The following is a 27136-nucleotide window of genomic DNA, read 5'->3' on the forward strand; positions in this document are numbered from 1 at the left end:
GCCACTTCCCGTTAACCTGCATCGCTTCCCGTTAATCTACACCGCTTCCCGTTTACCTGCACCGCTTCCCGTTAACCTGACTGCAGCTGAACGTGACGGGTCCTGCTACTGCTGCTGCACATTTCTAAGCACGTCCAACAATGGCTCAAACTCGACTCATCTGTCTTTCCGTCCATTTTTCTGTCTATCTTTCTGTCCTTCCATCCGTCCATCCATATCCTCGGCCACTTCTTTAAGCTCCCCTGGGGAAATCCTGATGCATTCACAGGTCAACCAAGAGACTTAGGATACCTTCACATAGCAGGCAGAAGTGGCTCAAATCTGACTTTTTGCCCATAAGTGACCCATATCTGATCTCTTCATTACAGTCTGAACAGCACAAATCCTATTTTTTCAAATCTGACCCCAGCCACTTTCACATGTGATACTAATGGTGCTTTCCAGTTGTCACCAGTAAGTGCCTGAGAGTGGGTGACGTCATTACCAGGCAGTTGGCATTCCCACTGCACCAATTCAGGAACAAATTGTCAATAAAATAGCCAATTTCTGAGCATCTAAAAGAATGCCATATAAAACTAAAAATTTCAGAATTAACAATCCACACATATTAACTACACATTTCACGAGCAACCCCCACCTTAACTACATAATTATCAATAACATCAACTCTGTGCTGTTTACACTAGAAACCTGACATGTTAGAAATGTAATAAAGACAACAATCATCTACAGGTGTATCAGTCAGATAGATATCCGATCCTTTTCAAAGTGACCGTAGTCTGAAAGGTCATGTCGCATTTCATTCAACTTTCACATCACTGAAATGAGACAGACATCACAATTTTGGACTGGAGGAGGCAGGACATGGTAAGATCAGATGTAAACAATGTTGCTTCTTCATTTTTTCAGCTCTGAATAACTTAGTAACTGATACACACATGCTAATAAGTGTAGCATCTATCTTCTCCTACTTAAATACCTCAGCGCATGATGTGTGTGACTTCATGTTTTTCTCTGCACATGCAGATCACTTCTGGACCTTGACCAGTTCACCATGAAGTATAATGAAAGTTACATTTAACTGATGATAATGTGAACAAGCATGTAAAAAAACAACATAATTTAGCAAAATTATGTGTGAACGTAGTCTAAAGCCCTATCTACACGGGGACGAGTTCAGGTGATTCTGCTACAGTTTTTTTATTGTTTGGAAGTTGAGTTCACAAAGTAATTACGTTTTGGGAGTCAAATACCGTTGTTCTTGTACAACGGTTCCCAAAGTGAACAGCTTTGCAAACACCTGCTCACACTACCGTTTTCTATTCCGTGTGAACAACCCAATGACGCATCTTTTTTTTTTTTTTGACAACCCAATGACACAGTTGCCTCAGAGCCCTTTTACAACACTGGCTGTCAGTGTTCATACAAGTTCTGTATTTCATGCTGTGTTTCAGTAAAGTTTTCTTTTGTTTGTTTTTTTTTAAATGAACGCAAAGTGAAGAAGGAATACTGCCACAGAGAACGACTTGGACAAAAGTGGAGCTAAATGTTACATGTCCATTTTTCCAGCTGCAACCAAAGAAGCTGATCAGTCACCGCCTCCGCTCAAATGTATTGACATCCTATGGAATTCACTGTCATCTGAATATATTGTTTATTTTGGAAAACCGTGAGTCATAATGGAGCCTGATGACTTTACCATCAACTTCCAGGACTAAATCTACAAACTATTGATGTTTACTTCTGTGTAGTGAAGTCCTCCCACTTCGGTTCTGGTTAAACTGGTGTGTGCACGAGTTGGCTCACCACAAAGCTCAAAGGTTCTGAGACTTGAACGAAGCTGGTGCCGGAACAAGACCCGGGTGTGTCCAAAAGCACAAATACAGACCTTCCTCCTCTTCTTTTTCTGCTTTGTTGCTGGTGGTTTGCATCTGTGCATACTCCGTGTCTGCTTCCCAGTTTAGGTGTATTTCTGTATTTACAGACCTGGTATTGATACAACAGCCTTTTCACTGGAATTTCTGGAAGAGATTTTGTCAAAACAAAACAAACAACAACAACAACAACAAAAAACTAAATAATTTAGTCTCTGTGGACGAGGACATAGTCCCTCCAGCGTGTCCTGTGTCTTCCCTGGTGCCTCCTTTTGGTGGGATGTGCCCAGAAAACTTCCCCAGGAAAGCATCCCAAGCTACTTGAAGTAGAGGAACAGCAGTTTTACTCTGAGCTCCTCTTGGATGACCAAGCTTCTCACCCTTTCTTTAAAGGACAGTCTAGCCACCCTGCAGAAGAAACTCATTTCGGCCGCCTGTACTCTCATTCTTTTGGTTGTTTTCTCTTTTGGTTCAGTTCCTTCTTCACCACAACAGACCGATGCAGTCCACATCACTGCCGGTGTTGCACTGATACGCCTGTCGATCTCCCGCTCCATCCTTCCTTTACTTGTGAACTCAACCCAGAGATACTTAAACTCCTCAACTTGGAGCAGGATCTCATTCCCAACTTGAAGAGAACACTCCACCCTTTTCCTGATGAGGACTACGGTTTCACATTTGGAGATGCTGATTCTTATTCTAGCTGCTATATACTTGGCTGTGAGTCATTCCCTCTGAATTGGTCTGATGAAGCCAAACAGAACCACATCATTTGCAAAAAGCAGAGACCCAATCCTAAATCCAACAAACTGGACCCCCTCAATGCCCCTCTGTCACCGGTCGTACAGGAACAGCTGGTAGAAGGAGGTCCAGTACTCCATAATCCCAGAGGGACACTGTCGAATGCCTTCTCCAAGTCCATAAAGTGTACACAGATTGGATGAGCTCCCATGCTCCCTCCAAGACCCTGTAGAAGGTGTTCTTAATCTGTGTTAAGTAATTGCACAGCAAATTGTCCAAACTTTCCATTATTTTAACCATCTTTTGCTGCAGAAAGGTTTTTTTTTCCAGCTGGTAATAACTACACTCATTGCTGCAAAATAAAAGACCATACAGGGGAAGAAGACGCTGCCACCCTCAGTTTGCGTTTATCTTGTTTAGAGAGAAGAAATATGTCAATCCTGAGAAGCAACATAGAGAGGAGGCAAAATCCGCACTGCATTGTAGCACTGAAAGAATAAAATCAGCAGTTTGCAGCATGCACAGAATCCTGCTTTATGATCTTTAATATGTGTTTTCCTGGCCTTATGGAATGATAAATTTTACAAAATTTTGTTGTTAACTGCTGTACTTTACTCTGTAAAGTAATAAAAAGGGTGTTTTCAAATGATTAAATCATGACAAATGGCTAATGTGGGACCATATTAGCTGTTTTCACTCTGACCAAACGTCTGCAACAACATGGAAAACAGTTTTCTTTGACTTATATTTTACTGCAGTTAGAACTCAACATTTTTCATGTTTTCTCTAATCAGCTTTATTTATTTGTTAATTTTCTTCCATTTTTACATCTCAGACCTGCAACACATTCCAGAAATAGTTGGCTCAGTGAATCTTTCCCTATTTTGTGATGTTCCATTTCTTCTTCCAGCATTTTAAAGATGTTCTGACATGGAGGTACCTGTAAAAATTCTTCCTGTAAACATCTCTTCAGGTGTGGTTGGTTTTACTTCTTTAATTCTTTCAGTCAGGACTGCAGGCAGGCCAGTCCAGCACCAGTACCCTCTTCTTCCTCAGCCATACTGCTGTAATGTAGCAGAGTGGGGTTCTTCATTATCTTGTTGAAGAAGACATGAATGCCTCTGGAAAAGATGTGGTCTTGAAGGAAGCACATTGCTGTAAAATGTCAGTGAACTTTTCTGCATCAAAATGGCCCTTTCATTATGATGGGGAATAACGACAGGTAAATCAGCACTCGTCTGCATCCTGTCTCATGTCGGAGATCTCTCCAGTCAGTAAAAGTCAGTCCAATGTTGACAGATGTCTCATCTTCTGCTCTGTCACTTTCTGTCTTTCCTTGTTTTCACCAATGATGTTCTTTTGTGTTTCTTTGATGAATCAGCCATGCTACTAGGGCTGCACGATTATGACCAAAATAATAATCACGATTATTTTGATCAATATTGTAATCACGATTATTAATCGCGATTACTCACTGTGTTTGGAAAAACATGTATTTTTATTGCACCAATTATAAACAAACTACTTTGCAACAATTTTTTGTGAAAAAGTAAACTTTAAATTAGAATAGATGATAAATAATGCAATAAATACATTTACCATTCATTTTTGAGAAGTTAATGTAAATTTTGGGGCTACAAAAGATGCTAAATCAAGAGCCGTTTGGGAGCCAAAAGAACCGGTTCTCTGAAAAGAGCCGAACATCCATCACTAGTAATGGATGCTGGTGTGGGAGGGATGTTGTGAGAAAGGCAAACATTGAAGAAAAGACAACATAAAAATGTTTAGAACAGTAAAGAAATAATAAAAATTTAATTCTTCAGTCAATATTTTCTTTGTTTTTTTAAGTTTAATTTTATTAAGTGTAATGTTTTTTTTAATTAGGAGTCTGCAACATGGCACAACACTTTTTAAATGTTAATGTCGACACTCTTCATTAATAAACATTAATATCTGACGGTAAGCCAGCGCGGGACCAGCCAGCAGCAGTTAAGTACCTTTTTATTTTCAGCCTGGTCATGAAACAGATCTTCTCCTGCTCTGAGTCCAGCTGCTGCGTGAGGACCAAGCCTCTTCTGAGTGCTTCTGGACGGGGGAGGGGTCGGAGCACCCCCCCCCCCCCCCCTTGTTGAAGAGTGAACTATGCGCTCTTTCACGTCAGTCTCCAAAAGTCTCCAATATCACCAGAAAAAGTCGTTAGATTAGTCGCTAGTCGTTTTTTGAAAATAAGTCGCTAGAGGTGAGTGAAAACTAGCAACAGTGAGTACAACTAGCTGCCGACTGTAAAAGGTGCACGCCCTTTTTCTTTAGGCAGCTTAATGAAGCTTTGGCCTCGCGTTCGCCCCCTGGTGGTTGGCCGACTGCAGGTTGCGAATGTGTGTGATCAGAGAAGCAGCAGAGCTGCGCTTTTAATGTAAATATCGCTGACGATCAGGTTCATTTAATTGTGGCCACCAAAATCGTGATCACGATCAAAATCCGATTAATTGTGCAGCCCTACATGCTACACATTCAAAACGTAGTGTTGCTATCCAGTTGCTGGCATGTTATACTCAGTGTAACGTGGAAACTCAGCTATAATTTCATGCTCCAGGCTGAAAAACAAAGTATGGTTTCTCTGCCTCAGGATGCTGCTTTAGGTAATGTCACTGTGCAATCAAAACGAGTTAGAACCACATATTTTTGAGGTCAAAAAGTTACAGAGTCCAGAGAAGTAGATGCCGCTTCTGTAACTCTGGACCGGGTAACATACAGCTTCTGTACAGCTCAGTAAAGTCAAGGCTGGTACATACATAGGAATTTTCTAAATCTGCAGAGATTTTTTATCTGTTAGAGACCCCACACATAGAAGATAAAAAAATCAGGCATTTAACAGTGCTGATCGTACTGTGTGTGGTGTGCTCTGATAATCTCAGCACAGATCAACACACACATACATAACAATGTTGTCCCACAACCAATCTAGAATCTAGTCCTCCGAGCCAGAAATCTTGCATGATCAAACGTGATCTAACAAAAATAAAGAAGAAACATAGCAACAACAGAAAAAATGAAGAAGAACCATGGCAACAACCAAAAAGCACAACACCCAGCATAGCAGAGGACATACATGATGAAGTTATGATGGTGGTCTTGGGACTATTGTTAACAAAAAAATCCCAAACTGAAAAAAAAAACCAGACTGGCGACAGCGTGAACACGAACTTTATACCTTTCCGTGCTCCCCAGTCAGTTCGCGCTCTGATTGGCTACATTCTGTTCCCCGTCACAATCCACACAGTCATAATTCAGGAGTCGTCAGCTTTCCCCACACGCGTGAAGATTTCTAGTCGTAAATATTGAACATGTTTAATACTTGTGATTGACGGCCATGACCTGTTGTGGAGAAAACATTTGCTCTTAGCACACCTCAGACCACATGATAATCTTATAGGATAATCCTTTAAAACTTAATATAATCTGTCATGGTAGGGAACGGGGAAAATCGGGACAAAAACAGCCCGATAATCTTTATGTGTGCCCAGCTTTAGTGAATGTCACTGTATTGTAGAGCTGGACAAAGGTTTCCACAGTAATCCTTGTTCATGTGGTTTTATCAGCTGCTGATGGATGATGGTTTCTTGATGCAGTCTGAGGCATCAGAGATCATGATGTCTGGTTTAGCATTGCTCGCATATTCTTTATACACTAAAATTCCTTCAGATTGTTTGAAGGGTTTAATAATATCCTGAATAAATGAAGTCGGAGATATAGAAATCCCTTCCAGTCTTTCTTTGAGGAACATAATTTTTAAACTGTTCAATGATTTTGCTGTCAGTCTTTCTCCTCAGAGATTTTCATGAATGCTGCTTTTGGAATAAATCATCGTTACCTAAACTTGATTAATATTCCTACATTTTTCTGTCCCAACTTTTCTTTTATAATGTTTTGCAGCCTGTAATTGGAAAATAGATGTATATTAACACATAAAATAAAGTAGGTGAGACAAAACATGAAATATATTGGCTTCATAGTGCTGTGGCACATTTTGTAAAGAATGTATATTATTATGACAATATTACATGAAAATACCACTGGCGATTAACTGGACTTATTCATGTGCTACAACTAACTAGCATGCACAGTTGCAGAAAGAAAACTCAGCCCTCATTCATACACCTGAGATCAGTGCCATATATTGAAATGTTTGTGTATAAGTAGCAAGTTTTCATCACAAAATTCAACGAATGATGTTACACATCACATTTTTCTTTGGTGCAGCATCAGTTCATCCTGTCTGTCATAAAATAAAAATCAAAGTAAATGTAGGCTGCTTTGGCTCCAGTTTTGCCCTCCGCCACCTACTAAGAGGAAACATCTGTCTGTTTAGCAGCTGAAAGCCACAACAACTTGTTTCAGACTGAGTCCCCTGTTTGCTGCTGAGCAGGTCGTGTACAGAGACTGAGCCAGACAGGAAGCATGAAGGAAAGCGGAATCTGAGCTGAAAGAGGCTAAGATGCTCTGCACAGTTGTGGCTTGGATGTGATTTAGATCCAGCAGGGGGAGGATACCTCCCCACTGGGACCTGACCGCTCTGCTTGCCTTCTCCAAGCTCTGTTTGGGGTTCTTGTGTCCCATGTTCCCCACAGTTCCCTGAGGCGGGGGATGAAAGTGAGGCTGTGGTTGGAGCAGAGGGCTGAGAGCAGTGTGACCAGACGGTTAGTGGTCTGAATACACACCGAGCTGAGTGTGTGTGTGTTGTGACGTACGACTACGGTTTACACTCCTTTCATATGGTGATGAGTTATTATCACAAGCAATTGTGTGAGATGAGAAGAAATTTGAATTAAGGGAAGGAAGGATGAGGGAAATTAAAAAGAGAGAAAGAAGAGATTCAGGGATTAGTCCTGGCCTTTCAGCCAGATTGCCTCTGGAGTCCCTCAGGTTATTAAACCTAAAACCACCATCATCTCACCCCCAACACTACTGTTTAATCAGAATAAATTTCATATCTACCTGCTGGGATGGATCGGCTTATTAAAAACGATTCCAATCCTCAGAGTCAACAAGATGAAGGCAACCTCTCTGCTGCCTCTCAACTTCCAAAAGTACAGCAAATAACTGGGGCCAGATTTCCATCCTGATCTCATGCAGATGTTCTCCCAGCGTCCAGGAAAGTCACAACTGTGAAAGAATGCTTGTTGATGGTTTGATGGAGATAAAGCAGGTGCTAATTCTCCTGGCAGCTCTGTGAAACCACCACAGAAGAAGAGGATGCAACAGATTTACAGCTCAAATGATAAAAATGCAGTTTTAGGTCAGTTATGTCACCACGGCTCACTCATCTGATGCTTTCATGTCTTCACTGTAGGATTTGGGGATGTTGAAGTCATGGAATACATTGTTTGATCTGTGATCAATGACAGCATGATTAGATTGTGCTACATGTAGGTGCTGATCTAATAGAGCCAAGTCAGATTTTCAGCTTTCATCACTGAGTGTCTTTCCTGCATGAGGATGAATGTGAACGATGTGGCGGAGCTGCACACTGAGGTCGGAAGAATCTGGTTGAGAGAAATGCAGCTGTTTTTCTTTTAGTATAAGAAACACTTATTTACTCACAATTTACTCAGGTAATATACTAACCAATATGTGGGCTAGAAAGAAATACAAAATGAAAACTAAATAAAAGCAGTAACCCAAAAATGACTTCAACCATATCCTCCATCACCACCATCATGACAGATGTTGAGAGCATAAAAAACAACTTTTTGTTTAAGTTACAGATTGATAGACAAGTACATGTTACATTAGAAAAAAAGATCCATCCTCATAACCACAAACCTGATGCAACATTTACTGGCCATTTTATTAGATACACCTTGCTAGTACCAGCTTGTATCTCCTTTCACCTAATAAACTCCCTTCATTCTTTGGCATTCAACCCCAATTCCAAAAAAGTTGGGACACTTTAGAAAGTGCAAATAAAAACATAATAAAATCACTTGCAAATCTCCATAAACTCATATTTTTATTCCCAAATTAACATAAGCAACTTTTCAGATGTTGAAACTGGGGCATTTTACCATTTCATGGAAAATATGAACTCATTTGAATCTGATGGCAGCAGCACATCTGTAAAAAGTTGGAACAGGAGCAACAAAAGGCTGGAAAAGTAGTTTGCACAAATGAAAAACAACTGGAGGAGCATTTTACAACTAATTAATTATCAACTGGTCAGTAACATGACTGGGTGGAAAAATAGCATGAGTGTTTCAGGTGTAAAGATGGACAGAGGTTCACCAATCTGAGACAAACTGGGTCTAAAATTTTGAAACAATTTCAGAAAAACGGTTCCCAAAATAAATTAGTGAAGACTTTGAAGATCCCACCATCTACTCTGTGTTCATGGGACATTCTGAAGGTCGAACTGGATGCTGGTTATTTTGGGGTCCTCAGGCAGCACTGCATTAAAACCAGACATGACTCTCTTCTGCATAGGAAGACTTCCAGAAATCACCGTCTGTGAACACGGTTCGTCTGGAAATCCACAAATGCAGGTTAAAGCTCCATCATGCAAAGAAGAAACCAGATGTGAACAGAATCCAGAAATCTTGCCTTCTGACTTCTCTTGACCGAAGCAAAAATGGTCTGAGGCAAAGTGGAAAACTGTTCTGTGGTCAGATGGATGAAAATGTGAACTAGTTTCTGGAAAGCATGCACGGTGTGTCCTGCAGACTAAAGAGGAGAGGGAGCATCCAGCTTGTTATCAGTGGACAGGTGAAAAGCTGCATCTCTGATGGGATGGGGCTGCATTAGTGTCTATGGCGTGGGCAGCTTCCACATCTGTGAAGCTCCATCAATGCTGAAAAGTACATGGAGGTTTTAGAGCAACATCTGCTCCAATCCAGATAACGTCTCTTTCAGGGAAGATGTTGCAGATTTCAGCAAGAAAAATGCTGAACCACATCCTGCATCCATCACAACAGCATGGCTTCACAGGAGAAGAGTCCAGCTGCTAAACTGGCCTTCCTGCAGTCCAGATCTTTCACCAATACTAAACATCTGGAGCATTGTGGAAGCAGAAATCCAGCAACCAAGGTCCAAGACTGTAGAGCAGCTAGAATCCTGCATCAGACCAGAATGGGACAACATTCCTCTCCTAAAACTCCAGCAGCTGGTCTCCTCACTTCCCAGGTGGTTGTTAAAAGAAGAGGGGATGCTCTACAATGCTAAACATCACCCTGGAACTACTTTTTACAGACGTGTTGTTACCATTAAATTCACAATCAGCTCATATTTTACCATAATTTGGTAAAATATCTCAGTTTATGTATAATTGTAAATAAATTTTTTGCTTCATAAAAGTTCAAATCATTGTATTTATTTATATTTTACTCATCATTCCAACTTTTTTGAAACTGGGGTTGTACAAGTTGGTAAATTCCACATTTGGCGTAACAATGATCTTATGCACTAAATACACAAAAATCTGTATGTAAGTACGGTTGATAAATGATCAAACTGAAATGAGGAGCCCAGAGAGAAAAGCTTTTTTTTTTTTACTGCCTCGGTATGATTCAGTGTTAACTTGATGCTCTTTTAGTTTTTATTCTAATACTAAAAATGTGACCAATTTTATACCACATTAAACTCTATTTCTCAGCTCTAAATGGTTTCCAAGAACCAAGAAAAGACTGCTGTGGTTTATCAGTTATGATGCATGTCACCCGGTCTTTAATCTGCAGCTGTCAGATCGTCCCCCCTCCTCTCTGAATTCAATACCCATCATAAAATGTTGTTAAAAATATGGTATTAATAAATGTCACATCATGCCTCAAAGGCTTCAAGTACACCATGTGATCAACCACAAAGTCTGAAAAAAATCTGTTTTTCCTGGATTATTGGGTGAATTCCAGAATCCCAACAACCCAAGCCAACAGATGTTCCACTGAAGCATATTTCTGTCAGACTCAATATCTTTCATGAAATAATAAATGCCTCAGTTTTGTTGTTTTGTTGGGAGTAAAACATGGGTTTAAGAGATTTGTAAACCATTACATTCTGTTTTATTTATATATTACACATTCCCAGTCCCAGTTTTATTTGGAATTGGGGTTGTAGATTCAACAAGATGTTGGAAACATTTCTCAGAATTTTAGATTGAGATCTGGTGACTGTGGAGGCGATTGGAGTCCAGTGAACCCATTGTCATGTTCTAGAAAGAAGCTTGAGATGATCTGAGCTTTGTGACACTGGATATTTTCTCTTTTTCGGACCATTCTCTGTAAACCCTAGAGATGGTTGTATGTAAAAATTGAGGCTGCACTTTCTAAACAAAAACCAGACTGAGTTTTTCTTTTCTGAGACAAGATAACGCCGTCTGCAGATGTAGTTAACCTACAAGCGGATCCATAAATAAAATGTTGTTTTACAGCAGAGCAGTTGGGAACTCAGAGGTTAACATCTGGACTGGACTGCAAATTTAGCTGTTTCATGTCTCCGTTTTGGTCTTACACATGCTCAAATAAAACTTTTCTTACAACTTTCCAAGTAAATTTTTCATTTAGGTCTTTCTGAGAATGTAACAGATGTGTTTAAACTTAGTTCTGTTAAACAAGTGGCTAAAGATGAACACAGTAAAGAAAACAGAATGAGACCACAGTCTGATGTCTGTCGATGTTTCGATGTTTCCATTCATATTTAATAACAATCGCTCAAAGACTAAATATCAGTAACTGTCATTTTAAAGGTAAGTCATGAATTCTGCCATTTGCTGAGTACAGAAAGTCTTTTTGTAACTGAAGTTGAAATATTATTAAATATTCTGAATTTATTCCAACAACTTTCAACAACTACCGTCAACTTTTTAAATTCTCCTCAGACTGGAACTCAGCATCCTACCTGTTGGGCTTTCCGTGGCCAGCTGGTCCTGTTTTACATACATACTGAAATCATGATAACTATGGCCCTGGTTGGTTATTTAAGTCTTATTTTATTTATCTCTTCTGAAGGCTGGAATTTAATTTACATAGAGTTGTCCATGCAATCAGCACGGTGTAGTCTGCACAGTTTTCTTTGCTCTTTAATGTGTCATTCATCAATAAGAAGGTCAGTAATGACTCTTCCAGGCTGTAAATCAGGGATGACTGCAGCAGTTTGGACTTATCTGGTGGGCCTTCTGCCACCATAAAAACGGCTTTGTTAGGAAAACATTGGTTATTGGTGTTATGATCTGCTGGTTCTGGTTTGGGGTTTTGTTAGTCTGGTTGAGTTCTGTCTTTCCTGTTTTATTTTGTAGTTATTCCTTTGTGTTCTGCTAACTTTACTTCCTGCTTCTTTTGCTGATTGCCTCACCTGCTGCTTATTTTGTCATTAGTTCCATGTGTATGTAGACTCTTGGTTTTCAATTCAATCTTGCTGGATCGTTGTTCATGTTACTTCCTGTTTCGGTTTCTGTACCATCTATAGTTTCTGGTAATTCGTCATTTAAAGCCTAGATGCCACTTTGCTTCAGCTCCGCTGTCTTTGTTCTGGATATGGTCAACACCTCAGTCCCCGTGGACCGTGACAATTGGATCAGTAGTAGGATCCATGGGTGGCTTGAATATTGTCACTATGTTTTAAAATGCTTTGCATGTCGTCCACAAATCATCCAGATAAATTTAAGAGGTAATGAGAAGGCTTCCAGCCGACTCCGTCATACAGATAGATTTGAAAGGAGATCTGATACAGAACCTCACTGTAGAGCAGCATTACTGACATGGAACCGGCCAAATCAGAACTTTCCTATTTTTTTGTCTTGGTCCACTGTGCAGACCCCCCCAAAAAACCTTTCTTTTAAAAAAGTTGTGCGAGTAATTTTTTATGATTTATGTCATCAAACAGCTCAGAGTGAGCAATGAAACACAAACACTAAGTTCTACCATCTGTATTATTCTAAAATTTCCTTTAAAGCAAAAATTCACAGCAGTTCCACATTAGCAGCCACGTGGAGTGAAAATAAACTGTTCTTCTTAAATCAACACAATCCTCTCTGCCTGTAATTCTCTGTAACACTCAGTTCTGGAGCTTTATCTTGGATCGCATCATAAAAGACAACCACCTCATCGCTCTTTTCTAATAACTCAACTCTATTATCTGAGTTCTAAATCCATCATAAAAATGCTGCACAGTTATTCATAGCTCTGACACTTTCCAAAAATCCCCAAACTACAGTCTTTTAAGCTTTTATTCAAGAGCATTAGCTTTACTTTTTAACTGTAGTTTTACGGTTCAGGCTGCTGGTGCTGTAATGTTTTTTTAATTGGGCTCCTTTGTACCAACGTGACCTGGTTTAACCACCACAGCCTACATGAGTATTGTTGCTGACCATGTCCATCCCTTTATGACCACAGTGTAGCACCTTCTGATACTACTTCCAGCAAGATAATGCACCATGTCACAAAGCTCACTGACAATGAGTTTACTGTACTCAAATGGCCTCCTTGATTACCAGATCTCAATCTAACAGAGCAGCTTTGGGATGTGGTGGAATTGAAGATTCTCATCACGGATGCAGCAACTGTGAGAGGTTGTCATGTCAATATGGAGCAAAAATGTGAGAAATGGTACATCACAGAGACAAAGGAAAGACCAGCACCACATACTCACTGCATGGTTCAGTGTAACATGGGTGTTCCACATGGCTTTGTTTTAGAGCCATTTCTCTTTGGTGAAACTGCCCAAAAATGATCCAATGAGTAGTTTGTTGATCCAGGCTGTAATGACCTATAATTACCTGTGAAGAAAATGTGACTATGTGTGAAGGGTCAATATGATGTCCATTAAAGTGTTAGTGATGTACTACAGAGAGAACATTTTAGTCCTAATTATAACATTTTTAATTAATTTTCTGTCCTAACCAGGTCATGTTATTACCAAAGTATTTCAATAAAGTAAATTATGTTTTCTCAGATGTCGAAATAATCACAAGAATTGTATTTCCCTTGAAGGCCTGGGAGGTTTTCAGAGGACTTTAAACTTCAATGGCTGTGAAGATGCTAGTGTCAAATGGTTACAGATGCTTTTGTCTATGTATCATTGTAGACTTGCAGTTACTGAGCCATCGTATTACGTCCTAAGTATTTTCAAAATGAAACAGTACAGGAAATCTTTTAGACGGATAACATTGTTTTTAAGTATCGTCCATGTTAAATAAAGACTAAATGGATGAATTGGTTTGCCTTCCTGTTTCCTTTTAATCATCTTCCCTTGGTGTTGATGAGATTTTGAGTTTGGTGTTGATTTTTTTTAATTCTTTTTGCCATCTGTCTCATTTCTGTTTCAGGGCTTCAGAAGCAAAGACGGACACATTGTTGTGGCTGCAGGCAACGACAAGCAGTTTGTCAAAGTGTGTCAGGTGAGTCCACCTGTCACCTAAAGACAATCTACAGAGCAGACTTTAGACATCAGAAATGCTTGTCTGTTGATTTCTTATTGGGTGTTTTCCTTTAAAGCTGTTTATACGTATTTTGTTCTATGACTGTCTACCATTTTCATTTCTGGCCTGCCTCTTAAGCCCTAAGGCCCCCGGTACCAGGGGCAGAAGGGTTGGCATATGGTTTCACGGATGTAACGTCAAGTCTGTAATATATAGACACATGTGGTATCTACTCAAAGTCCACAATCTCAGCTTAAAGCTCGTTAAACCTTTGAGCCCTGTATCTTGTTTTTTTAGCCCTCTGCTCAAAGATTCCATCCCCATAACAAAATGGGCATATTCTGGCAACCACAAGGTCTGTTTGTTAAGATATGTACATATATGTGTCACAGGTGAACAATAAATGAAGATGGCACAAAGCAAAAAGTTTAAAAGTTTCAGGCTTGCCTAGAAAAATGACACCTATATTATAAGCACACATCTCAGAAATTCCATAATGTACGTTTCATCTAATTATGACCAGATTCACCGAACCAGAAGCAAGATAACGCTGAAATTATACTTCACGCTTGTAAAATACACTACCGTTCAAAAGTTTGGGGTCACTTTGCCATGGGATTAAATAGGGAAGTGACCCCAAACTTTTCTTCATGAAATCTGTCTTATCGTTGCTTTCTTGCCTCCGAAACTTACACCCATCAGGATTTACTGAAGAAATACGTCTCCTGGTGTCCTTTTGAGAGCAGTTTCTCATGCAAAATCACTATATTCTACCTGGTTACATGGATTTGATAGGAAGAAAACAGGTGTCAGTCATTATGCGTGACAGATATTTCCCTCCTTACTGTTGATGATTGGTGAGATGGATGTAAACATAGATCACATTATTAAAAGAGGGTTAGCCAATAAAATCGGCACATAAAAATTATGCAAGGATCCACCCTTTTTGGGGTGTTTTTCTCCACTTTTTAGCTACTTTAGTAAAAAATGTCATTCCAAAAGAAGTGCTGGGGATGATTTTAAAGAAAATGGGACAGAGATGTGTCCCAGATTCCTCATTGGATGACGAAGACCTCACTTAATACAAAAATTTGTCAAAGTGGGCCAAACTACAAAACACCTATCCATCTCTTTACTAAAACCTTTGTAACTTTGCTCTGTTTCACTTCAGAAACATTAATCTTTACACAGAGGATATTCACAGCTAAGTCATGGTTTTCTGGACTTTTTTGTCTTCTGCAGCAGATTTTCAAAGAGGATATATAATAAAATGTACAAGAAAAAATGTATGCCTGTGTTTGTGTCTGTAATAGTTTAATGGCTGCGGCTGCTGCAGAACTTCCCGTTGGACTTTCAGAAGATGTTTCCTCTGGAGTTTGGAAAGTTTATCCTCTGATGTACAACAACAAATTGCTGCTGCTCTTTGTTTTATGTGTAGGTTCTGGAGCTGATGGAGCTCACAGAGGAGCCAAAGTACAGAACCAACAAGCTGAGGGTCCAGAACCGCAAACAGCTGCTGCACACACTTTCACAGAGGTACACACAAATGTCTGATTTGTCACAGTGACAAAGTAGACATTTTTATTTTTCAGTATTAAAGTTTGAGGTTTTTGTTGCATGCAACCATCCTTTCTCTTCAGTGGTTTAGAATATTTTTTATTTCATGAATAAAACCAGACTATTTATAGACAAAACAAAAAAATTTGTTTCAATGACTGATAACTGATGAAATCCATCCTTCATGTTCTGAACTTTGAATCGGAATCTGGCTCAGAAATCTGTGAATGTGGGTTCACACAAGGACACAAGTAGTATTGTGTGTGTGTGGCTTCAGATTATAATTATTCATGTTTCCATCAGGTTCCTGCAGGAGAAGACAGCTGATTGGCTGAGGAGGTTTGAGGGCTCAGGTGTTCCCGTCGGACCAATCAACAGCATCCAGGAAGTGTTCTCGGAGCCGCAGGTCGGTCCACATTCATGACAGATGTGTTGTTTAAAGAGTGGGTGGTTCTCCTTTAAGCCAGTGTTTGGTTCTCTGATAAACGCCGAATGCTAAGAATGCTAAGATGTTCTCAGACGTGCAGACCCTCTGATTTACTTTTCAGTTTCTGTTCTCAGAGGTGATTTAGAAGTCTGACCAGACTGGTTGGAGATGTTTGGTTCCCATCAAACAAGCTGTATTTGCTGTGGAGCCCCTCAGGGGTCAGTACTGGAGCCTATTTTATTTCCTGTATAAAGTCTTTCGTCACACAGACATGAAAACTAAGTCTCTGAGGAAAGCTGCTAAAACCTCAAACCTCTCACTCAGTCCTGAGACGTGTTCAAGGGCAAGCAGTGTTTCCTCCTGTTATTTCCTCTCTGTTCGGTTCCTGTCTTCAAATTTTAATGGCCATACATTAAAACTCCAGAATTAAAATCACAGAACAACACATTCCCTAATTTAATGAGCATCACTGTATTGACTTGAAGAACAGAAGAGGTTCAATCTCTCAGTCTTCTGAGATCATCTGACAGGAATCTGTTGCATCAGTTTCTTCTAATTTGTCTTTTGTCGGTTTATTTTTTTTTATTGAAGCACAAATTTGTTTTTGTTATACTGAGGCCTGAATTACTCTAACTAGTTTTTAATTTAACTTGTTATTTGGTCTTTATTCCTTCCCACTCCATCATCCTGCCTGTCTTCATGTTTCCTACCTGAGGTTTATCTTGGTCGCTCCAGAAAACATGATTGTTGTGTGTTTTTCTGTTAAATCACACAACTTTTGATCAGTCTGTCCGGCTGGTTGTGGTTCAGCTTGATGCCAGAAAATGTCAGGGCATCAGGCATCATCCAGCACGTGAATCTGAGTCTGAAAACACTGGATCCTCACAGAGCCCATCTAGCTTTTACCTTAAAACACTCATCTGAGAAACCATTGTTTATTTGTTTTGTTTAGGGAGAAAAATAAACATGCCTTTAACTGCCTACTAGTCAGGGTCAACATGAAAGCAAAGGAATATCATGTCACAGAAAAATTTCACCTTGTTAAATAAATATACAAATAAATAAATAAACCCCCCCCCCCCACCACCACCACCACCAGCAGAAAAATATGAATGCGGTGAAAAAAAATTAAAAAACAAACAAACCAAAAAACTGTTAAAAATAAGAAATCATCTGATCAGTAAAACATAATAAAATAAAATTAAATTCTTCAGTCAATATTTTCTTTTTTTTTAGTTTAATTTTATTAAGTGTAATTTGTGTTTAATCAGGAGTCTGCAATATGTCACACATGTAACTTTCTAAATGTTTTCCTCCACACTCGTCATTAATAGACATTAATCTGACGGTATGCCAGCGCTGGATCATCCATCAGCAGCTTTGTACGTTTCATTTTCAGCCTGGTCATGAAACAGAGGTGATCATTCATCTCCTGCTCTAATGCTGCAGCAGGACCAAGTCTCGAATGAGTGCTTCTAGACAAGGGAGGGGTCTGCAGCAACCACTCCTCACTGAGAAAAGTAAACTACGTTCATTTACGTCAGTCTCCAAAAATACCAGAAAAAGTTGCTAGATCTGTCGCTAGTCGCTTAAGAAAAACAAAAGTTGCTAGAGGGGAGTGAAACTCGCTAAATATAGCGATAAAGTCACTAAGTTGGCAACACTGAGGCAAACCACTTCCGTACCACCGAGTTAGTCTTTTCTCTCTTATCAACTATTTTGTCTGCTTTCTCTTCGCTTGTAGACGCTTGTTCAGTAACGTTTGCATTACGGACATGAGCACTCATTTTGTTGCTAAAACTAGCTGCGTTGGAGCTTAGCCTAGCCTAGCCTTCTACCTCGCGCTGAGCACAGCCAACTGCTGCTGGGCTTGGTCGGGCTCATTGGTCGGGCTCTGTGTCTGTGGTGTACGTCATCTCTTACGTAGCCATTGTGTTGTGGCTCTTTCTGTTCGGCTTGAATCACTGGAAATGCTGTTATCATATAATGTATGTAAATCAAAATATCGGAAATGTGTTCAAAACTCATATCACCGTTATTGTATAAAAGTATATTGAGATATATATTGATATTGAATTATTGTCCAGCCCTAGGTTTCACTTCTCCACTACACCTGATTCAAACTGGGTGACTTGCTTTCAAGTTCTGCCCCAGCTTGTTAATGACCCATCAGTCCCATCAGGCGAAACATCTTAAACTTGCAGGACGGTGGCCCTAAAGGACCAGAACGGAGCATCCCTGTTCTAGATGTTCTGGGTCAGTAACACAAAATGTCTGCAATGCCCAGACTTTATGCACTCTCTTTATTAAGGCTTCTAATGAAATCCCCAGATAACCAGCAGGTGAGACGATAACATTGCCGTCATGATGGGGTTATGTCAACAGCAGCTGCAGGAAGAGATGGGACCAAACAGTCTGGACTTTATCCTGAACACCTTGACTCTCGCTTGTCCCCAGTCAGCCTCAGACAAGACGAGTCAGACTCAGACTGTTTCCAACGGGTTTCACATGGACTTCTGGTACTGTGATAAAGCTGAAGACCAGAGAACTAATCTGCTCTGAATGTGTATGTGTGTGTGTGTGTGTGTGTGTGAGTGTGTGTCACAGCTACTCGCCACACTGTCCCTCCATATTGATTGACAACACATTAGTCACAGATTATAACACTGACACACTGCTTTGTGTGTGTCCAGGACAAAGAAACAGGACATATGGCCTGTTGATGTGCTCCGATCCCAGATCAGTTCTCCTGCAGACCAGCAGGAGACGCTAGACGACAAATGTAGTCTGAGCTGATCTGGAACCGGCTGACTGATCAGCTGCTCTCAGATCAGATCAATGAGGCTGTTCAGGCTGAAACCACGACACCGTTTGTTTGGGATTGCCATGGAGACAGACATGTGACTGTAGTGTTGCTCTGCTTCCTGTCAGTGTGTGTGTATGTGTTTTCAGCTCTTATCACCACCTGTCACAGCACCATCAAATAAACACTGTGACTCAAAGTGTGTGTGTGTGTGTGTGTGTGTGTATATGTGTGTTTGAAGTTAGTTAAAAACAAGTTGTGTCAGTGAGCTCATATAGGCAGATGGAAAGGTCTGACAAACCTGACACACACACACACACACACACACACACACACATGCGCACACACACCTATGACGGAGATGTGATATGACCTGAAGCATCAGTGGGTTGGTAGCGACCAGGTTATGTTGTGGTTATCTGGTTAAACTGGTTCAACTATCAGTAACTTCTTCAGCTCATTTTGATTTGGTGTCATGAAGATAGTTCAGTTTGTAATGGCATGCATCACCATGGCAACAAGATGCTGTGCCTGTTTTGTGGCAGCAGTGGCTCAGGCGATGGAGCGGGTTGTCCAATGAATTAAAGGTTGGCGGTTTGATTTCCGCACCCCCCAGTTGATCTGTCATTGTCCTTGGGCAAGACACCTCAGCCTCCTTTGCCTCCAGTGTTGGCCCAGGACAGTACCCTGCTGCACCTTGAGGGGGCGCACATGAGCTAGCAGGTGCTAAAGTGTTAGCTTAAGTCAGCAGATCATGTGGTGCAGCGGTTTGTTTATTTTATGCTCTGCTTCGTCCGACTCCCCAGATGAAGGATTACATATCTAATCTAAAATGAAAACAAGCACACAGTTGGGATAAGACAGATCAATAAATACTTATTTATTATCTGTTTAGAGAGATCTTTTAGTGGAGCAGATTAGGCACATTAGGCCAGAAGGTGAACCCAGAAAAGACGTTCAGAAACAGATTTTCGCTCCACAGTCTGGGGACCACACAATTCTTCCTCAAAAAAAAAAAAGACCGCAACGCGTTTAGCTTAACTCCAAAAGTTTGGAGCTGATTATCCCGCACAAGTCCTGTGATCACCGGCGTAAATCGGCACTAGCTACTGTTCATTTTACTTCGAAAGTGGTGGTATGGCCATCACGTGATCGCTCTACACCAATCAGAGGTGAGCTTCTGGTAAACATAAAAGAAAGATTGCTGCCTCCTTGGATTCACTGAGAAGCACCGATAGAGAAAAAAATGTCCCAAAAATTATCAAAATTGGACAGACTTTTATATACATAGACATGTTGATGAAGAACGATGAGGCAAATAGATTGGAAAGCGAAAGTGTCTTAAACTACATTTGATTACATGCTGTACTTGCTAACTTGCTTGTGCTTTTCTTTAGAGAACAGAACCTCTGATCTGCATTTGTTAAATGGCTGTTGATTTGCTTTAGTAGTCTGGAAAAAGGATTGTAATGAACATGTAAATAATAAAATAACATATGCTGATGTAGTTGTTTTCAAATTTATTAACACAATAAACACTTATTTAATTCAAGTCAATTGCCAAGCTAACTTTGTTTAAAAATCACCTTACTGAACAAAAGTGCTCAACAGAAAACAGCTAAGAAGCTAAAAAAATAGTACAAAGAAAAAACAATAAAAGCTAAACAATACAAAAAACAATGAGAGTTAAAAAAAGCAACTCATTGGTTGAAACACCAATGAAAATAAAAACACAGCCAGGGGCTGGTTTTCTTGTCATCCATGTCATTTTTAAACAATCTCTCTTTGCTATTGAAGACCTATTTTGTGATCATGAGAAATTGTGACACCAGCACTTCATGCTGCACAGCAGCTTAATACTGTTATTATCAAGAGCAGCACTGATAGAGAAGAAACCATACATATATATACTTTTCGGGTATTTTCTGTTTTAAAACAATGGCTTCCAGTATGGTTCAGTGTTTTTATTAGCTTGTGGAAGATAAAGAAATAATTCGACCAGCCTCTCATCAATTTGATCCACTGGTAATTGTTTTTAAAAACTGTGGTTACCACACAAATTGAGCGAGAAGATCCAGATATCTGGCAACACGTGATCCCAACCTGCCCAAACTGAGTATCTCTGTGTAACCGTCGTAGCAGAGGTGCGCGTAGAGCCTCTGCAGAGCTACGCTGAGCCTACGGCGGTTACACATCAACCAGCCCAAACTGCTTTGAAATAAATGTGTATTTTAATTTTTAGAAAAAAAAACATCCATTTTAAAATGTCAAAACCAATATGATGGAAAAATCTTGTATTGACTGTACTGATGAGATAGTGACTATCTGTGAGAGAATGATTGTGACCAGAACAGGACACTGTTATTTTAAGGTCAACCTCTGGGAGTGAATACAGTTGTAAAAACACATCAAAGGTCTCTATTACCTTCATGCTGTGGTTGGTCAATGTGAAGCCTGAATATGGGGTCCTGCACCAGTGGATGTGACATCAGTTCCCAGGGGGGGATAGGGGTATATAAAAATGTGTCCTGAGACTGGAAGCCAGTTGTAACATTGTCAGCTGGCCTGTGTTAAACTTGTGTGTCTGTCATTCATTGAGAATTTTTCTAATATAATAACAGCAGAAAAACATGTTATAATGTCAGAATCTGGATCAAATGCAAAGAGAAACATATCTTTAGATGAATTAATAACCAGCGTTGTGGAACTACTGACTGATATCTGGATTTGTAGACGTGATGCTAAATGGATGGATTTGGTTCCAGATGACCAGTCACCATCATGGATCTGGTTTTGAATGTGTTTCAGGTGTAATTTCATGAGACAGTTTGAACCATTTTGTCAGACCTCTGCAGAAAATGAGGAGAAAGCTCATAAAGTGTACAACGAATCCAGTCCAGACTTTGTTCACACTTTTCTGTTTACACTGAAAACAAACAAGGACCAATCAGGAGAGGAGACATCTGACTCTGGCCTGGCTCCACAGCCTCACAAATCAACCAAAACTCCATCTCACTGAGCAAAACTAGTTCTCCATGACAATGCTTTTCTCTTCTCATATTATATTATGCGCTAGCACCACGTGCACACACATGGTTTACACATGCACTAATGCGTCATTATAACTGCAGAAACAGGTAAACACTCTGAATTCAGCCGTAGGCTCATTTCCACTCTGTTAACAGATTTTGGGAATGGACTTATCAGTTTTATCACAAATCATGATGACTTCAGTATTTTCCCAGCAGAGAAGTGGTATCATCCCTCAGATGACCCCTGATTTGGGTCGTTGACCCAGATTATGTCTTTAAATTCGGCCCTGAGCAAATCTTTCCTCCCTGATGATAAAAACATAAACCTCAAGATCCGTCTGTCTGTCTTCTAGCCGACATGACGATACATGAGCTCATCCTGAGCAGACCACATGTTCCTGCTGAGCTCAGTTTCTTCATGGCTACCGGACTCCTTTGCAGGTCGCTTTTGCTTTTTCAGGCCACCCCCTCTGATATGAGAGTGCTGACAGTATCTCCTCTCTGATTAATACTATTCCCGTAGTTACTCGCAATTCTCCTGCAGTAAATATTTCCCACATGATGCTGCCATTAAAAAAACCCAAAACAACCCACTGTGAGTGTAAATCCAGGCTGCAGCTGAAAGTCAGATTCAGCTCAGCAGATTCCTCTGCTTCAGTCTCCTGTTTGCACTGAGCATGCTGGGAGAAATAATGGCTGCCGGTGAGTTTAGCTCAGCCTGAGTTCCGCAGCAGAAAACACTTGTCATGGTTAATGTTCGCTAAACAAAGCTGCAGCTCAGCTTTCAGGAACAAGAAGTGTGAGATCTCTGGGATCTGATGTGGATGTGAAGGAGAGGTGGAGATGAAGGTTGGAGGAACGGGACAATCCTTGGATGTCTTCTGATTGGAGGAAGCTCAGAGTGGAGGTTCTTTTAGCTGGTCACTGAACACTCAGGAGATGACTCAAAACGACAAAAGTAGAAAGTGGGATGGATGGATGGATGGATGAATGGATGGATGGATGGATGGAGGGATGGATGGATGGATGGATGGATGGAATAGATGGATGGATGGATGGAAGGATGGAAGGATGGATGGATGGATGGAAGGATGGATGGATGAATGGATGGATGGATGGATGGATGGATGGATGGATGGAATAGATGGATGGATGGATGGAAGGATGGATGGATGGATGGATGGAAGGATGGATGGATGAATGGATGGATGGATGGATGGATGGAAGGATGGATAGATGGATGAATGGATGGAGGGATGGATGGATGGATGGATGGATGGGTGGATGGAATAGATGGATGGAATGGATGGATGGATGGATGGAATAGATGGATGGAATGGATGGATGGATGGATGGATGGATGGAAGGATGGATGGATGGATGAATGGATGGATGGATGGATGGATGGAGGGATGGATGGATGGATGGAAGGATGGAAGGATGGATGGATGGATGGATGGATGGATGGATGGATGGATGGAAGGATGGATGGATGGATGGAATAGATGGATGGAATGGATGGATGGATGGAATAGATGGATGGATGGAAGGATGGATAGATGGATGGATGGATGGATGGAATGGATGGATGGATGGAATAGATGGATGGATGGATGGATGGATGGATGGATGGATGGATGGCACTGTGTCCTCAAAAATTTGATGTTTTTCTTCCGTTATCAATCCTCCAAATTTCATGTTGGTTTAGTAGATAGATCTTCTACAAGGTGTTGATCACATAGTTTCACCTCACTTCTCACCCGGGTGGATGATTCTAAGAAACAAATTTAGTATAAAAATAGTGCAGATTTGGTTTGTTTGTCTGAGTTGATGTTAAAGCATCTTTGGTTTCCTCCATCAAAGCAGCCCTCGTTTGTTTTTCCAGTACAAGAACTACACTTAGCCATGGGTCTCCCTTCATCTGGTAACACTTTTCAGCTTTTTAAGTAACCACAATCATCACTAACAATGCAGAATTCATCATCCTGATGCCTTTCTTTGTCCTGGAACTGATTTTCCAACAATAATTCTATAAACTCCGGCAGCTACACAAATTCTAGAGGAACATCTCAAACCTGATTCTGTCATTTGGAAGAAGTTCACAAAACGCTTCAGTTAATGGACTAAAACATGTAAAGCCAGCAGTGTGTCCCTGTAAAAGTGTGTGTGTAGCTGCATGTTTGTACCACACATCAGGAGTGAAGGAAGTCGCTGCTCCAAAACTGAAATCTGGAAGTCATTTGAAAAAATGCTCCTGCCTCCTCAGTGTTGGCTGGGGGTCTTTCTCTTACATCTGTCTAACTACTTCTTTAATAATCTCATGCTCTCTCTGCCATTTTCTGTTGTTGGGGTTATACTCTGCTTAGCCACTGTGTTAGCTCTGGGAAAATATCATTATTGTTTTACAGCGTTTTCATTTATCGTATTTTATTTAACCTTAATTAACAAGGAAGTCACTTGTCTTTTTTGGGGGAAACCTGGCCAAGAAGGCACAATATAGCAGTTTCCACATAAAACACAGCACACAATAAAAATATTAAAATAGAACTTTTAAAACAGACTTAAAACAAATAAAATCATCTTACAAGCAGCATCTACTGATTTCAGTTAAATGAGTTTTTAGTAAAGTAAATTGACGAAAAGAGACCAAGTTACCGAACTATAAACATGCATTATGTCACTTTCCAACCTCAAAACTCTGTGTACCGGACTCGTTTGAGGGCACAGTGACATCAATGCCCAGCAGCATCCAATGTCTGAAAAACTACATTTCACAACTTTTTCTTCTGGGACGCTGCTGGATGTTGCAGCAACGTTTCGCTTCACACGCCGCATCACATGCTACTTATAGATATAAGCAGATTTAAACACACCAGCCAGTTTGAACTGAATTCAGTATATTCAGGTATCAGCTGACGTCATTCTTTGGGCACATAATGTTGCCGAACCTAGACCTGAACCTAGACCTGACTAACTGCAGCAACCCCAGATCATAGACTGCCTCCACAAGCTTGTAGCACTAGGTATGATGGTTGCATCAGTTCATCGCCCTCTCTTCTTACCCTGATGCTCCATCACTCTGGAACAGGGTAAATCTGGACTCATTAGACCACATGGCCTTCTTCCATTGATCCAGAGTCCAGTCTTTATGCTCTCCAGCAAACTGAAGCCTTTTCTCCAGTTAGCCTCACTGATTAGTGGTTTTCTTGTGGCTACACAGCTGTTCACTCCCAATCCTTTGAGTTCCTTCACATCTTTCTTGAGGAAATGTTCTTATGTTCATTATTAAACATAGTCCTGAGTTCTTCTGCTGTTTTTCTTCCATCTAATTCCACCAAATGTTTATATGATCACAGATCATCATCATTCAGGATGTTTTTCCGACCACAGTTCTTCGATGAAGACGATGGTTCCCTGCTATCCTTGCAGTTTTTAATATTGCGTTGGACAGTTCTTAACCCAGTTTTAGTAGTTTCTCCATCTCCTTGGATGTTTTCTCTGCTTGATGCCAATGATTTAACTCTTCTTAAGCAGACTAGCATCTTTTCCACAACCACAGGATGTGTCTTTCCACATGGTTGTTTAAGAAATGAGAAGCTGCTCATTTCATCAGTTGGGGCTAAATAACTTCCTGGAGCTGAAAGACGATCACCCATGCAGGAATTATCCAACAGGAGGCTCCTAAACTTGTCCACACAGAGACAAGTTTAGGTGAATCCCCTAACGTTTTTTTATTGTTTGGATGTTTCGTCCACATGGAACCGGCTTTCTGAAAGCCCAAAAAGTTGTTTTTGAGTCCCAAAATGAATAAATCTGAAACTCCACCATCCTGTTTCTGTGTTTATAACCCATACACTTCTTTCTTGAAACAGTGACACCATAACCACCTCTCCCTTAGCTCACATGCACAAATACAGTCAACAGCAGATTTTTACTTTTTTTTTAAATGAAAATTTATTTGAACGTAAAATGACAAAAACATAAAAACAAAAGGGAAAAATTATTATACCATATTCATCATTAATAACCAGGTGTTACATCTTCTTATAAAGAAACAATAATGATAATAACAATACTCAGCATATACATCAATATCTCCTTAAAGAATATGTTTGTAATAAATCGATATTGTAATATTAATCATACTAACAATAATAACCATATCTTGTGATGATGCAATAACGATTTCTTGCTAATCATCAGATTGCAGTGTTAAGTTATACAGCTTTTATAGTACAAAAGGTCCATAATCCACACAGATGTCTCCTTTTTAGCTTGATTCTCCACCGTCTTTTTCTTTGTAAATGTGTTTACATCGTAAAGTTTGTGCTCTTTGTGTTATTCTCTGTTTTTGGTGTGTTTCTGTAGCAGCGTTACAGCGCCTCTTCAAGGCCTGGCATGAATACTACAGCAGCTTCAATGGTTTTGTGTGGACACACATTTTTTTTTTTTTTTTTTGTGTTTACAGAAAACTTTTTAAAAATCAAATAGATTCTGCTGTCATGTGATTGTAGTCAAAGAGTTGCTAAAACAGTCTGGTGAGAGGACCCTCACTCTCAGCGTCTGAGCCGGTCCAGGCCAGAGGCTTTATGCAGGCTGGCCCTTTCAGGATGGAGATCGCAAGCTGCCTCTTGATGATGAGGGATTCCCAGGAACAGATTTATTTCAAACCAGGAAGCAGCAGCATGATTAATGTGGGTACATTTTCTCTTTGGATTAAAAACTTCCTGAGTCACACCAGTTTTGTTGGTTCTGACTGAGGTACATTAATTTCCTGTAGAACCTCCTCTTCTTCTTCGGTTGTGATGGTGCAGGGTGACACCAGCTGTGTTAACATTTTAGCATCTTTTTGGATCAACTCTGTTGGATCTCCTGATTTCTAACAGCAGGAAACAAAGCTGGATGAAATGCTTCCTTTTCCTCCCTCTCTGCTACCATGTGGATGAAAGTAGCTATAAACCAAACTAAGAAGGCATATTTCTAGAAGAATTCCCAGACGTCGAATGTGCCAACGATCAGACCTCACAAACATCAGCTTCTTGTGAACAGGTGGAACCCATCAGGCTTGGATGAATGATTTACAGGGAGCTTGTGCAGTTTAAAGTGATGGATGAATCTTACTTGGAACAGTTGTGCAAGCAAACCCGACTGAAAACATGAAGCACATGGAAGAACTTCAAAATATTTCACAAGGTCCTGCGTGCCTGAAATATGTTTTCCTCCTTTATAACTTAATTATCTTCATATTTCTTCAGTCACTGTCACGTATTCATTGTCATTTTTATGTGTTGTCTTTTTGTG

The 27136-nt window shown here is 40.2% G+C and overlaps 2 protein-coding genes across 6 annotated transcripts in view; one reads left to right on the top strand and one right to left on the bottom strand.

The window, feature by feature from the left end:
* The window catches only part of LOC121628724 (NACHT, LRR and PYD domains-containing protein 12-like), a 2607341-nt gene that overhangs the window by 999957 nt on the left and 1580248 nt on the right, over positions 1 to 27136 (bottom strand). The gene's annotated exons all lie outside the window — the stretch shown is intronic.
* The window catches only part of sugct (succinyl-CoA:glutarate-CoA transferase), a 106819-nt gene that overhangs the window by 18963 nt on the left and 60720 nt on the right, over positions 1 to 27136 (top strand). For 3 of the 5 annotated variants that reach the window (XM_041968059.1, XM_041968060.1, XM_041968061.1), the window contains exons 10-12: positions 13924 to 13995; positions 15455 to 15552; positions 15877 to 15979. In XM_041968059.1, coding sequence (XP_041823993.1) covers positions 13924 to 13995; positions 15455 to 15552; positions 15877 to 15979 — 273 coding nt within the window. Of the gene's footprint in view, positions 1 to 13923; positions 13996 to 15454; positions 15553 to 15876; positions 15980 to 16121; positions 16254 to 18093; positions 18839 to 27136 lie in introns of those variants that run through there. The other 2 variants (XM_041968063.1, XM_041968062.1) reach the window with 2 other exon arrangements.

Source organism: Melanotaenia boesemani, chromosome 18 (assembly GCF_017639745.1).
Source record: "Melanotaenia boesemani isolate fMelBoe1 chromosome 18, fMelBoe1.pri, whole genome shotgun sequence".
Taxonomy (NCBI): Eukaryota; Metazoa; Chordata; class Actinopteri; order Atheriniformes; family Melanotaeniidae; genus Melanotaenia; species Melanotaenia boesemani.